Below are 15941 nucleotides of genomic sequence, written 5' to 3'. Positions count from 1 at the left end.
CTTTCAATCCCCTGTTTCATTCACTACACACCTTCCATCGACAACAAAGGAGACGGGGTCCCACACACCACAGTCTCTTTCATTACACATACCTGATTGAGGGTATGTCTACACTTAAAATGCTACGGTGGCACAGCTGCACCATGGCAAAACTTCAGTGTAGACACTACCTGTGCTGACAAGAGGGATTCTCCCAGCAGCATATGTAATCTGCCTCCCTGAGAAGCGGTATCTAGGTGAGTGAAAGAATTCTTCTGTTGACATAGCACTGTCTACACTGGGGGAATAGGTCGGCTTAACAACACTGCTCAGGGATGTGGATGTTTCCATCCCTGACCAACATAGTTAAGATAGCTTAACTTTCTAGTGCAGACCAGGCGTTATTTTCATAGCAGGGCCATCCTGTGCACTGATTGAGGCAGGGATCCTGTGGGAAAAAATAGTATGTGATTATGTAATTACTGTATCATATACACACAAGGGGGTTGAATTAAGGGGGTTGCTTCCTGCTCTCAGTTCCAGCGCCTGCCCCTAACCCACAGCAGCCCAGAGTTGTAATTGCCCTGCTCAGGTTCACTGTGGATGGAATCTGAGGAATTTAGCTGTAAACCCCTAGCTATTCTCTAATGGGCATGTGAAAAATGGATATTTTTAAAGGCTTATTAGTTGGCCAAATTTGGGCAGATTTCCATAGGGTCAGCAAAGGAACATCTGTGGAACAAAAGCAACCCCCTGCCAAATGTCACGTCCCTGCTCCAAAGCAGGGGATCTTCTCAAAGAAAAGGACACCAGAATTTTTTAATATGGGCAAAATATATTTTTCCCTAGATCCCTTCTTGAAAACAGCCAAACTGTTCTGGCTGAAATTTTCCCAAAACATTCAGCCTGAGGTAGACCTCCAGCATGGAAAATTACATCCGAAATGGTTGAAGTTTAGGAAAGTTGTAAGCAACTGAAAACAGGGTCTCATAATGGGAAGTGTCAGGCAATCTTAATAATAGTCAGTGCTATCAGCCCTGTCTGTGATACACAGAAAAGGAGAGGGAGGAAGAACTAAAAGCCAGGGAGACAGTATATTAGTGTTACTATACTTTTGCAAAAATTTGCTATTGATGATGGAAAGTCTTTTAGTCTTTGCTTGCTTGAGCTGTTGCCTGTGTATATCTATTTATGCTTTTGCTCATAATGAAGTCACTGGCAAACAAGAGGTGAGAAGATACATACTTGTTTGAAACCAGTGTCTAGGTTAAACTATTTGCTCAAGTCTGCATTTACATTAACTGTGCAAACTTCACTTTGATATGTTAATTATTTATTCTGGCATACCATACACTTCAAGTTGTAGCAGATTGAATTGCAATGAAAGCTGTCAAATGCTTTCTGAAAATCAGTTAGGTTTATGATGAATAATTTTTGCCATTCATTGCTCTCTTCTATGATTACTCTTAGCATGAAAGTCTGTTCACTCATCAACTTCCAAGTTGAAATCTAGCCTGCTCTTCTCTTAGGTCAGGTCTATACTATCAACTTAGATCGGTATAACTGCAGCGCTCAAGGATGTGAAAAATCCACACCCTGCAGCAATGCAGTTATACCAATCATTGTTCTGGAGGGTTTTCCTGGTTCCATACTTTGTTGAAAAATTCAGTGTTTTTATCGATGGTGATGGTCTTATCATCACCAGCTTCCAACATTTTCCTGGGGACTTGCGGTTCATATGCAGCTTTCCCAGGATTTCACTTTTTTGTGATGTGAAATGTTGCAATGTGCTGTTATGAGTGTTTAATGTCTTTGTAAAAGTCAAGTTTCTTGTGTTTAGCACCTCTTAAAAGTGCTCTGCCCATCACTCTTTGTTCTTTTCCTGTTGTTAAGGTGTGATCTTGTGTCATGGGGTATGCTCACCATGAAGGTGCAGCCTTCTGGCTGCTCTGGGATTACCTCCGCCTAGACTGATATCCTTTTCCTGTCTCTCAGGTGTGGTGTGGGGTAGGACCCTATTACACACCCTCCCCTTCAACCCTATAACCCTTAGGGGTATGATGCCTTCTCCCTGAAAGTTAACGGAGCTGGGCCCTCAGGTCATCTCTTTCCAGCGCCAGGTCCCCCACCATGAGAAGGAGTTTACCCTTCTCCTCCATGGTGTCCTGAAACTTTCCTCCTGGAATTCTGACTCTTGGAAAGCCATTTGCAAGGCTTGATCAGCAGCTACCAATCTCCCTTGTAGCTTTTGCCTGTGTTCCACAGACTCTCCCAGGGTCTGAGTTCCCACTGCATTCTGATTACCCTCCATATTTGTCCCCGAATCCTTTGTCTGTCTTTGGATGACTCTTTGTTCCCTCCAATTTCTCCTCACTCTCTATCTTCACAGCACCCTTGGCCTTCTCTACAACCTATGTGCCATGACCCTACCACGAATAAAATATCCTGCCAGCATAGCTTTTACACACAGTTTTATGCCAGGTATATCCATGGTGTCCTCCAAACATTCCAGTCAGTTTTGTCCACTTGCAGCAGGGCAGGCTGAGGATCAGGGTGATATGGGCTCTTTCTTTGAACTCTGAATAATCAGAGAACTCTTTTGATGCTACAGTGGAAGAACACCAAGGTGGAGGATCCTACCTTCTTTAATTTTTACAGAAGTTGTCCAGGACACCTGATTTTGAGGTGAAGCCAGTCCAGGAATCTATAAGGACCATGATTCAGAGCTGCCTGGGCCAGAAACTCCAGTCTGTTAGGGTTACCTTTTTGTTATACCCTATTTAAACCAGCTGGTGAAGATGTGGCAGACCCTGTGATGCAACTACTTCCCAGTCTCAAAAGTGCTCAAGAAAAAATATGCCCTCAAAGATGCCTATGGCTAAGACCACTACTGTCTTGTGAAAGTTTGGTGGCAGAGATGGCCAGGGCTAGAGGGAAGATGAGCCATACTTGGAATACTGTGGTCTAGATCCCTGAACTGTGGTGCTTGGATTATTCAGACAAAGGGTACACCAGTCTACATCCTCAAACCTTTCCATCATGAACTACCAGGCTTTCATGTCCAAAGTTAAGGTGCAGATATGGAAGAAGGCCTCTACCCTGACTGATTTTATCAAGAGACACACTAGGCGTTTTAGAAGCAAGTCTGTGAGAACATAGACCTAGCCCAGCATAAGGCTCTGGTGGCCTCTGATGCAGGTGAGGCTGTGGCAGGCATAGATTCCTGTAGGTCTGATTTGCTGAAGGTATGATTTCCACTAGGGGTCCTTGAAAAGCTCTTCCCTTGCACTACAGAGAACTTTTGGGGGCAGTCTTATTTGCTGAGGAAAATAGAGACAAAGGCCACACTCTGTACATTTGGACCTGTGACTCATCTGATGGATCCCTCCTTCAAGTCAGAGAGGGAAAAGGCTCTAGTACACAAGCTGGTTGTAGTGTGAGTGACTAGCTTCAAAGGAGGTCAGTACCACCTTACATATAGTGTGCTCAACCTTAACAACACCAGAAACCAAATTATCTTAACCATTCTTTCAGCAAGCACCAGAAATAGAAGGGGTTTTGCAAGGTTCCAGATCATTTAGCTGGCTTTGCCATTAACAGTAGTTTACTGGGACCTCTTTGCTATTTTACAACCCTTGGTCTTTTGTCACCTTAGACACATTGGTCCTGAGCATTGTTTAGAAGGTACTATAAGATCTGGTTTACAGAAAACTCTCCCAGATTGTTACAGGAAATGTACTTCCTCCTGGCGAAGAAACACCAAGCTTATGCTACCAACGAAAAGAAGGGGAAGGGATTTTATTCCAGTTATTTCCTGGTAGTCTGACAGACAGGCGGTGTCTAGCCCATCCTAAATCTCAGGAAGCTGAATCAATATTTGAAGATGGGAAATAAAGGTAAAACATTGAAGAAATAGACAATAGCATATACTTAGTGTTTCCAGTTCTTGTGATTTTTATTGCAAGTCTCACAATATTTGGTGTTTTTCTTCAAGCACCAGCACCTAGAGAAATATAATTAGGTGAGAATCTCTACTTTCATTAAAAAAAGTTTCCAGCCCTCATGGTTGTGAAGAAGAGCATGTTTTTAATCTTATGACTTAGAAATAAAGACAAAGAAAAATAACCCTGAATTTATTGTTTTTAAAAATCTCATGATTTTGAGGTGCATGACTCAGGATTTTTCAATTCTTGGTGTTGGCCATGCTGTATATGGTAAAAAAAGATTTTCATAATGTATGTAAAATATTATTTTAACCTGTTAATGTTCCTTTAAAGGAGTCAGGTAATTCATTTTATTTCCCATAAACAAGAGAGAATGTGTAGTCATTATCAGTAAACAGCTTCACTATTGAATAAACATTTCGACTTCCCTTGCTTTACACAACCTGACAGCTGTTTATTGTGTAATAGGCTACTTAAAACTACACACCATCAGTTCTCATAACTCTAGTAAAATAAAATAACAGCAGTGGTAACCAATTCAGCACATCTTTATTTTTGAGAAAATGGTCCTTTTAACATGCATTTTTAATATGGTTTCATTATATTATGAAGCTTTGTTTGGTGAACAGAAAATATGTAATATTTTATTTAACTGATTCATTTTTTTATCAACTGAAATGTTTATGATGCTTTTAGGTGCAGTAAAAGCTCATTCTATGAACAGGCTTGAGTATATTTTAAAAGCCTTATTTATATTCATGTATATTTTTGGTATTTCACTTGAAAAACTGTATTCTTTAAAATGGTATTTACAATCTAAATTATATACTTTCAGAGAAAACACAGGCATTTTATATTTACCATAGTGTATAACCTATGACATTAGAGCTGACTTTTGGGACCCGCAAAGTCTGGTACTACAAGTCCCCCTGCCTTATTTAAATTTACACCAGTTGCTAGGGTTGAATATTTAAATTTGATATCTCCTGGAGATTGTAGTTTATTCATTGTCTGGTACTCATCCTCTGCAGCTGCCCAGGTCTAGACTTTGGTGTCTTTGAAAATCATCACACGTCTCTTTGATTTTGGGGAGGACCCTCCATCAGTTTGTGGCTAAAGGGAGCAGTAAGTCACTGCAAGCTTGAAATTGGCTTCCTGCAGCTAAGCTAATTTATGCTTAAGCAACTTTATGACCTCTGGCCACAAGGAGGGGTAATTCAATAGCATGAGGGGACTCAAGAGAACAAAGCACAGGATGTAGAGCAGGGTTTCTCAAACTGGGGGTCGGGACCCATCAGGGGGTCATGAGGTTATTACATGATGGGTCGTGAGCTGTCAACCTCCACCCCAAACCCTACTTGCCTCCAGCATTTATAATGATGTTAAATATATTAAAAAGTATGTTTAATTTATTGGGGGGGGGTCGCACTCAGAGGCTTGCTGTGTGAAAGAGGTCATCAGTAAAAAAGTTTGTGACCCACTGATGTAGAGCAAGGGACTCCCAGGTTTCAGTCCTGACTCTGCCACTGACTCTCATTGTGTCTTTTGTCAAGTTGCTTAAACTTTCCATATGAGTTTCCTTATCTGTAAATCATCAGTGATAATACTTTCTCATATAGCTCTCACTATCTGAATGATATAGTTCACCAAAATGGGGTGGTACAACCATATCAAGTTTGGTAGTGGTGGGAGAAACCAGGATTTGAGGCTGCATTAGTTCTGCCCTGCCTCACTGAAGAGATCACCAACTGTAAAGGCAAAAGTTGGTCTGCATATTTCCCGCCTCATCCCCTGTGCTGTCATTGATGCCTGAACATAGCCAAAATCTTCCAGTGGCTGAGGTGTTCACATCTCTCAGATTCTTTGGACAATTTTCCCTTGAAAACTTCGTTAAATGTCTCAAGAATGCCCTGACCCCAGCACTAGCTGCCGGGCTCCATTTTTCCTGAAGCAAGAGTCTGGGGATGACCTGAAGGTTTCTCACACTCTCCATCAGAGAGTTATTCAGTTAATTTTGGACATGCGCTAAAGAGCTATCTTTCTCACTTTGTTCATAGTAGTATAATGCGGGTGGATAAGAATCACTTACATTTGCAGTGAGGAGGGGATTGTTTCACAGGCCAAAAGTGCTAAGACCAGCTCTATATGGCAAAATATGCCAGCTTTTCTGCAATCCAGCTAATGGATTGTGAGTGAATATTATTAATGTGTCTATTTGTTCATTTACATAGGAAAAGAATAATGCTCATATCGTGTGGAGCAATGCCTCTTGGAAAACTTGGAAAGCCATTATATTTATTAACTGTTCTGTCTGTGTATTCTGTTTTCTTGTTCTTATTCCATATTACTAAGAAATTACATGTTAAAAACCCCCTTTATTTCTTAAGAATTCAGCTGCTGCTCCTGCTTATTCCTCTGTGGAAATCATAATCTTCTTACTCTAACATCACAATCATTTCTACTGGGATATCACAAATAAGATGATGACTTCAGGCAAGGAATAAGCAACAGAAGCTGCTGAACTTATAAACAACCGTTTTTTAGTCCTGCAGATGTTTTTGGTAATAAAGAATGAGGGTAAAAGTACAAAGACAAAATGATATGAACAAAAACATATTTCTAAATAGAATTTTTAAAATGTTTTCTTGGCAGCCTCAGTGTCTCCTTAAAGTAGATTGTTTTCCTAAAAAATAATTTGTCATAATTGCACTGAACACAGAACTCTAATGAAATATGTAACCTCATGTGTTTCTTGTTGTGATATAAAATTTTCTCTACATTTTTTTACAAAAAAACTAAAAATTGGGAAACTGGAAAAAATAGATGATGATTTTAAAAAAATCATAACTTTTTCATTTTAACCAAAGGTCTGAATATTTGCTTAACTGCTTTAAAATATAAAATAAACAATGATTTTTCAATAACTAAATTACATATAATAGCAACTTTGCCATGATCCCATCATCTCACAAACTAAGCAGGGCTGGATTACTATTTGGATGAGAACATGCAACAGTTGTAGGAACGATGTGGTGATTCACTATGGTGAAATTATCCCTGACTCATTACCGAATCTGTGCTCTAGCATGGTACCAAGAGGCACTGCATGGCTGCAGGTGCTCTTTTGAATGAGATGTAAAACAGAAATTTTGACCATTTGTGGTCATAACAGATACTGTGGCAGTATTCAAAGCAGTAGAAATAATTACTGTCTGGTTACCTAAATGTTTTCCCTTCTGTATTTTCAGTTGGATACATTATTTTTCACATGTCCTAAATTGCTGTATAATGTTGCTGTATGTACTTTACCTCAGAAATGGCTGCATTGCAGTGGTAGATGGAAGTATGTGTAGTTGATATTTCAGTTTCTTTCCTACTTCAGGTTCCTTTTGCATGAAAGGCGATACATAAATGCTAGATGCTATTGTTTTTGTAAAGAGAACAGCACTTTTTTATTAAAGGACTACATTAGATAGTGCAGTTAGTGGGGAAGCTTTTCAACATAATGAAAGGAAAAAGTTATGCTTTTTTATTCTATATGAGCTAATAGGATTACCTTAAATTTGCTGAACTTTAAAGGAATCTATTTATTCCATGATACTGATTCATGTGGTATTGTGGGATCCAAATTTCCATTAGCTGTCTGAAAATATTCTAGGGAACTAGTGATTAAGGGAGGCTCCGTGGAGTCCTTAGTTTGATGGAAACTTCCAAATTTGAGGCCACTGAGTACTAAGTTCCAAACAGGTCCAGTTCAAACAAATTTGGAGTCCCCTGCAAAGCTATTCAATTGGGCACCTATATGCCAGGACTAAGATTCAGTGTGTGATCACCTGTCCTCCATACCCGTACCTATTCCCAACCCCTATATAGTGCCAGGTGAGTTCACTGTGCATTGGAATATAGACTACGAAATATGTACAAATTGAGGTTTGTGATTGTGGGGACAGTTACAAGAATAGTGTATGGTGGTTTTCTGTTCACTGGGGAGGGAGACCATGTAGTCTGTCCCAGTCTGGGCTGGGATGGAGGGAGAAACATACTGATTATCCCCCCCAAAGGGCTTTGTTGGCATGAAGTTGCTCTTTCTCTCCAGCACATTGCACTAGAATGGGTGTGGTGGCCCCATAATCTGGCAGACCCGTATGGCTGCAACAGGTTTGGAAGCATTGTCAGAACTGGCTCTGGTTCCACAGATTTGTCATCACTGGGGTAAGAGCACCAGCAGCTCATACAGTGAATCTCACTGCTGAGCAAATTGTTCAGCACTCAACCCCAATCCTATCATAGCTGAGATATCTTCCCCCTTGTCCCATCCAGCACAAGCTGGAACAAACAACTGCCAAAACTCGCTTTCAAGAAGTGGAATGATAAGTTTCTCAGATTTCCTCTACAATATGTAGAGGTGGGAGTGGGGGAAGGATGGAGGAACACAAAGCCAAGAAGGGAGACTAGAGAGAGACCCCTGTGGGGCAGGATGTGCAATATGTCACTCTGTTTCCCACTAGGAGGGAAGTTTAATCTCTCACTCTCAACTGCTAGGAAAAAGCTTGGTGAGGGAGAAGGGATTCTGGTGAGGGATGAGTTACATTTTGGTGCCTCCCAGACCACATTTAGTCTTAATCACCACTTCAGGAAATGGTTGCGAGTGATACATGAAGTGATTGTGGCAGATTGACAATATCCAAAACAGTCTTTGGTGGTATTTTGTATTAAAATTGCAATTGTGTATGTGGTATTGTGGCATTTTATGTACCTTCTCTAGTAGGGAGTGAGGAGGCTAATGAACTTCTCTGTTATGTGCCTTTGAGGCCTTCCCCCTGGAGATATCCACACACACACTAGTTCAGACTAGAATTCCCAGGGGCAGAGAGGCAAAGAAAGGGTTTGGGGATGAAAAGACTGGATTTAAATGGACTCAAGGCTTCTTCCTGATCCAGCAAATGCCCAGGACCCCAGTCCATGGAGGGCCCCAATCCTTAAGGTAGAGTTGGGAGGACTGGGCATGCCAGAATCCATGTTAGCGTGAACTCTGGTAAGCTTCTTAGCATGCAAGAAGGTTCTTTTACTGTTTTTAATATGTTTTCTCTGTAATGCTTGTACCTGAAGAATAAAGTAGGTTAGAGAGAACTTTGAGGTACCTTATATCTGCAGAAATCACCCTGTTATCAGTCTCTGAAGGAAAAGCAAGCACATCTGTTTAGGCAGCCTGTCTTTGCTGGGAAATACACAGTGAAGACAGGGAACTGCAGCCTGGACATACCCTGGTTAAAAGAGAGTGAGAAGTGGGTCTCCTCACCCAAGAGAGGCAACATCTGGGGAGCTGGAAGCTGAGAGCTGGATGACTGAGGGGAAACACAGGTGCAGTTGCCCTGAACTGTGACATATTTGCAACAAAGCTTGTTTACAGTGATTACTAAGGAATTGTTCTGTGACTTTTTCAATCCTCTCCAAACACATACATATTACGAAGCCTAGAATGATTGTGGTACACTGGTATTTTCAGCATTGTTAATGCTGAACATGTATATTGTGCTCAGAGTACTTTCTGTACTCTTGATAAAATGTTCAACAGCTTCTAAAAGAAAATGTGCCTACACATTAAGATAGGTGCTTTTACAAGACCAAGGTCATTTAATCGTGGACTGGTAACTGCAATGTTCCTTACTTGCTAAGATCATTGCTATAACTTGCGAAGACTATGATCAGCAGTTTTCTAAAAGCATTTAGCTCAGTGCATTGGCAGGTGTTTGCATTTTCTGGAAAGATCTATCTTCCAGATTGCTAATGAGTAGCCAAGCAAGCATACAGAGAGTTAATAATACTGCTTAATTGCCACAGTCACACAGAGCAACCACATAATTTATTGCTATTCTGAGCCTCTGAACACTAGAATAATGATAAACTATATGACAAAGGCTTACTGAGATTGCTAGTTAGTGAAAGTCACTGACTAGAGTTGAATATCTCTCTGCCTCTAGCAGGTGATTCTTCTTCCTGCTTCATCAGAAAAAAGGAGCATATAAATAATTTTTTTCCTTGGCAGCTATTGTTATAATATACTTTCCAAATCATTACGCAGCCAAAAGTTTCTTCCTGTGTTTAAACATCCACAGTGGATTAGAAAAGGATGTTGTGTTTTCCTGAACACACCTAATGAAATATAAATGTTAAATGAGTCTGTGTTACTTGAACATCTGGTTGGAATATCACTTTTAATACATGTATAGTGAACTAAGATACCGTATAAGGAAATGTGCTAAAAATGGAAAGACAGGCAAATTAGGGGATCAGTTAATCTTGCAAACAGCATAGGAGATGTCTCCCCTAATCCACGTGACCACCAACAGTCACAAAGCTCATTATAGCAGTTAAATGGTTTTTAAAAGTATCTGTAGTCAGCAGAAGGATTACTTCTTTTTAAAGAAGAAATAAATGAGTTTGAGATATGGAGTGCTAGAGCTGACTTTTTTATGGTAAAGTTTCATGACTTGACTGGCCTAAATTAAGCAGTTTAGCTAAATTGTCTCATAGTGTCACTTTTACTTGACACGTAAAATCCAAGAGCCTCCTTTCCTGAAATTAATAGCATAGTCAGAATAAATGCTGAACAAGTATTGATGGTTGCATTTTTAGAATTTGAAGGTTAGACTTGTCCTATATTGCAAATGGGGTAATCCAGATTTGGGACTCAGATTGGCAGATTAATTGCCTTTATCTAGAAATTAGTCCAAAATATGTTTGAGAGTTTTCACTGCACACCTACTAATTGTTCCAAGGACTTTCCTGGCCTTCTTCAAAGTCTGTATCCCTGAACAGCAGTAAATTCCTGTGTCAGTGATGGTAAGTGGATAGACAGTAGAAATGCAAATTTCTGCTAATGAAATAACCAGTCCTCTTTACTGTAAGGAAAAGTAATTACCGTACCCATAAAAGACTGCATCACAGTTGTGATATTACCTTGACTAGCATTTGATTTGAAAACTATAACAGAGCTAAACACAAAACTAACAGTTAAATACAGATTTCTACATACAAAGAGGCTTCTTGGCACAAACTGCAGTATATTGGAAAATAGTTGCTAAAGCATTAGATAAAGTTCTCAAGTTGCCATGGTTACTTGGGCATTTTGCATTTTATCATAGGTTAAGATGCATAGGATGAAGTATCCAAAATAAACAGGAAGAATAGTACACATGAACTAAAAATCTCCAAATCATTCAGCATCATCTAATAGAAAGACAAATAGCTCACGGTATCAGCTGCTTGCTGACAAATCTATGAATGAATGGAGAAAAGAGGATATTTAATAGGATATTTAGGAAGGATATTTAGAACATGTGTGATTTAAATACCCATGTAATTTTTGGAGTTAGAATTTACTTTATTTTTAAAAGAAAATAATCTCTAAAAATGTAAAGAGTGGAATATTTTTTATAAGCTAATTCTGGTATTGAAACCTAATGTTTGGCTTTGAGACCTTTAACAATGAAGGTTGATGGAAACACAGATAATGCATTTCATACACTTAGGCTGGCAGTAGCATTTATACAGGAAGCAGTTCATCCCCATGGAAACCTATTTGCATTTGGGACATTTGTACTGGTTGATTTTTTTTTTCCCTAGAGTAGCTGATGTTTTAGCATAATATAATTGCCATATATTGACAACAGATTTCAAAAGTATTTTTAAAATGTCAAGTAGCTGAGCATGTGTACATTGGAGATGTTAAGATATTCAGCTAAATGTAACTTTAGGTGTAGGATGAAGAACTGTTCCTGATGAATTTTAGGGCAATGTTTGGCCTTCCATTATCTATCACAACCTGAAGGAACAATGCCTTTAAACTAATTTAATAAAATACATTTATCTTTAAACTTTTTTTTTAAAACAGGTGACAAGAGAACTGAAACAGTACGACAATAAGATTATAGAGTGCAAATTTGAGAACAACAGCTGGGTCTTCATGAGGCAGAGAATAGACAAAAGCTTTCCAAATGCTTACAACACTGCCCTAGGTGAGTAGAATAACTTACTTTTGCACACACATTTCCTTTTTACCATTTCAGTAAACTTGGTTAAATGGACTCTGGCAGAAAATTTAGTCCCAGAATTTCATCTGCCTTAACATTGTTCTAATTTAATGAGGGAAAATGGTCTGTATTCTCAATATCTAGTTTAGGAGGCTGTGTTTTTCCACTATAACCTGGTCTTGCAAAGACCTATATATGTGCCTTAACTTTATACACCACAAATAATCCCAGTGGCTTTAATGGGACTTACTCACTTGGTGAAATCAAATAGGCTACACTCCCATTTGTTATGTGCCGGCTGGCTCAGGTTAAGGGAATGTTTAATTGCAGTGTAGATGTTTGAGCTCAGCCTAAGTCAGCTGACACGGGACAACCATGGGTTTTTAATTGCAGTGTAGACATACCAGTTACTTCACTGAAGCCATGATTTCCCCTGTCGTGTGTGAAGTAAATGTGTGTGAGTTCTTTGCAGAATTGGGACCTTATTTAGTCAAATATATTCTAACGGTATGCATTTATGTGAGACTCCCCCAAAATATAGTTGTCTTAGCTCTACAACACAGTTAACTAACAAATACTATTCCCATGCTATGTTGACTTGTGCTGATGCACAAAGAAAGATACTTTGGCACATCAACATGCTACATAAGTTGAATTTGTTAACAAAAAAAGCCATGATAATTTCAGCTCTATTCAAGATCATTGTTTGCCAGATGGAAGACAAAATTAGTAGGAGAAAATGTAATTTCAAGCTCCTAAAATAGTATTACAAACAATAGAGAGTAAAGCAAATGAACGCTATGAAAAAAAGTTGTCCTTATAGGGTTGTGACACCTTCAGAGTCTCCTATAGACAATAGAAAAAGAATCCTCTGAAAATGCAAAAGAGCAATTTTCTTTCAGGTGGAATGAATGAGTTTAAATAAAGATATGTTGGAATAATATGAGTAACAATAGTCATACTGAACTGGCATTTTTGGTGGTATCATAAACTTAAACATGGTATTCAGAACTACTAAGCTTGCCAGGAGGCATATGTATATTGCTACTTTTTCTTTAAAGTTATTTCACCCATGTGAATTTCTGATAATCTAGTGAAATTAAATTGTTTGGATGAGCAAATTGAAATTAGCCATTTGATCAAGTGACAGTAGGACTGCTGGTGCCTTTTGGGAGACACCTCAGAATTCAAGCAGCTCCACCACCGTAGCAGCTTTGTGCATCTCCTGCAGCCCTCGCACCACCAAGAGGGAAAGAGGGATGGGCCACTAAAGAAGAGATACCACTGTTCCACCTCCTAAAGTTTTTCCCCATCAGCACCAGCATTTCCTCCCAGTTGCTTCAACAACCTCTTTTCCTTTGGCCTGCCCCCGCCCCCTCCCCTACTTCCAAGCAACAGCAACTTTTCCTCTTCCTTCCTCCACTCCCAGCATGCACAGCTTTCCTCTTCTTCAGCTCTGCTAGAGCTGTCTGACATTTTTTTTCTGACGAGTTTTCTCACCAAATATACACAGAGAGAGAGGTTTTTGTAAAAAAAAAAAAGAAAGAAAAAGGGAAGAAAAAAAAGAAACTGCTCATGGGAAATCATTTTTTACAATGAAATAAAAAAAATCTATGAGGAAAAATTGCATTTTTGGTTCAGTTGTTGAAAAAAGTTGGTTTTGGAGTTTTGATAGTTTCCCTCCCCTCCTTTCTTAACTTTTCCCCATTGGAAAAGGTCTACGGTGAGGAGGAGAGACCCAGCTTTTTCCACATTTGAAAAAAGCTGGAAAGAAATAGTAAAGCTAAAATAAAGTGAGAGTGTGCTACATCTTTCCCTTTTTGAACTTTTTTCTTTTTAGACTTTTCCAGTTGAAAAAGGGTTTTTAAAAAATTGTGATTTTTTTTTTATCCCATTAGTCCTGGTTATCCTTTAAAAATGGTCACACAAATTTACCAGCACAGGCTTGCTGGGGCATTAACTTCTTTATTTTTGTAATTTTTTGTTTGTTTTTGGCAAGGCTAGCTACTTTTCATTATAATACTGTGTTTAAATGGACTAATACTGATGCATACAGAAGAACTTTTTAAAAAGCACCTTTATACCAAAAATGTTCTTAATTATAAAAACCATTGATATTAGGGACGGTTTTATTCATGTTACATTCACATTGTGCATGCTTCCAGAATTACAGTGGTATGAAAAGAATATCTTCAGTGGCCCATGAAACCATATTTTTAATTGCTAGTCATGAAGATGATTTTACTTTATATTAGCTGAGGGAGAGAAGTTTACTCATTTTCTTTAATAGATCTCAGGGCTCAAAAGAGTAACAATTGTTCTTCCTCACAAAACTGCCTCTGTAGTATAGCTGATCTTCCTCATACTATCTCTCAAAATCTTTTATAGCCTTATCTTATATTTTTGTCCCAGCTAGTCATGGAATTCCACCTTAAATCAGTATATCTTGCTTCTAGTCTTTTTTCCTAAGTCCCATATTTCATAAGATGAGATCAGGTTGCACAGGCAAAATGATAAAAAGATATTTATTTCAGAATCAAGCCTTTTCATAAATTGTTTGATATTTGGTGAAAAATCCAAAGACTTAGCTATTTCAGTTCCAAGTTTGTCAAAATGGATAAAATCATGTATTCCTACCTGTTATGATTTAGGTAGAGCTTCAGAGCCAGAAGACACATTGCACAAGAGCTTTGTTGCTACTACTTGCCTAAGTAATGTGCTAATTTCTCACATGTATATTGGATTTAATTTTACTTTTTGACAAAGAATTATTCTTTAGACTAGAAGGCTAGACTAGATGCCTGTTGGGACAGCAGTTCTTTACTCTCTGTAGTCCTCAGCTGTTTGTGAGCAAAGTAGAGTAATTTCATCCCTAACACAAAAGTTCTATAAAATATATGTTCAAAGCTGAACATTTGTGCCAAATACTATCATTTATTTTGCAAATACAGGATCAAATTGCTCAAGTGTTGCATGCAGCCCATCAGTTAAATAACGTCAAAATGTGTTCTTTGTTCCCAGCTGTGTGTAACAGCATCCAAAATCCAGTCACAAAGGAAATGTTGTTTGAGTTCATTGATAGGTGTACAGCAGCTTCTCAAGGACAGATGCAAAAACATCACCTGGATCCTGACGCTGAACTCATGCCCCCACCTCCTCCCAAAAGACCACGCACCATAACCTAAGGCCACAGTCCGAATGAATAGCATGTTGTTTACAAATCTGCAGAAGGTGAAATGAAAATGTGTGTGGATTAAAAAACATTTGCAAAAAAGTCATTCTATGCATCCTGTAAATATCTAGATGCATTTTTTTCAAATGCCACATCATGTACCGACATTCTTTTTGTAACTGGCAAATTCAACCTTATTTTGTGGGATTTGAAGATTGAAATATCCAAAGGTTTAGACAAGAACAGTATAGAATCAGTGGAAAGCTGCCTTGTTTATACATGGATATCTTTCACCTTTAATTTATAATGTTAGCAATCTGGAACTGTGAGAAAACATTGAAACACTGTACTTTTTAGAATCTGTGTTTCAAATATAGTGGTGTTTCTTTTTCTTTCTTATTATTTAATTAGTTCAGATTTGTCACCCTTGGTATAATTTATCTTAGTGTTCCTACATTTCTGAAACTCATGTTCAAGAACAAGCAGCAATGTTGTTTGTGCACTGTATTGGTTTAAAAAAACCTTATTAGGTTTACTAATTTTAAAATTAGCTGGGTTTTTTGTTAAAATATTAAAGAACTGAATCTTTATTGTTGTAAATAGCATCCTTTCTAAAGGAAATGTGCTGGGTGGTCGTGGGGGTTTTGGTTTTGTTTCCATTTCATTTCATTTCAATTTGAAGTCACACGCCTAATTTTAGGGTCAATTTTAGCTCTGCATTTTAAGTTTATCTGTAGATAAGGAACACACATGAAATCCCTAGTATTAAGGTCTCTGTTTTGAGACCGTTTCTAATACAGGGTTTAGTTCTCC

At 38.6% G+C, this 15941-nt stretch overlaps 1 protein-coding gene across 1 annotated transcript in view; it reads left to right on the top strand.

Annotated features, from left to right (window-relative positions):
• The window catches only part of RNGTT (RNA guanylyltransferase and 5'-phosphatase), a 441453-nt gene extending 425735 nt beyond the window's left edge, over positions 1 to 15718 (top strand). The window contains exons 15-16 of the mRNA XM_077812806.1: positions 11818 to 11941; positions 14978 to 15718. Of these exons, the coding sequence (XP_077668932.1) occupies positions 11818 to 11941; positions 14978 to 15141 (288 nt within the window). The 3' untranslated portion in view covers positions 15142 to 15718. The remainder of the gene's footprint in view (positions 1 to 11817; positions 11942 to 14977) is intronic.
• The last annotated feature ends 223 nt before the right edge of the window (positions 15719 to 15941 follow it).

This window comes from Eretmochelys imbricata, chromosome 3 (genome assembly GCF_965152235.1).
Source record: "Eretmochelys imbricata isolate rEreImb1 chromosome 3, rEreImb1.hap1, whole genome shotgun sequence".
In the NCBI taxonomy this organism is placed as follows: Eukaryota; Metazoa; Chordata; order Testudines; family Cheloniidae; genus Eretmochelys; species Eretmochelys imbricata.
This window is presented reverse-complemented; position numbering and strand designations above follow the sequence as displayed.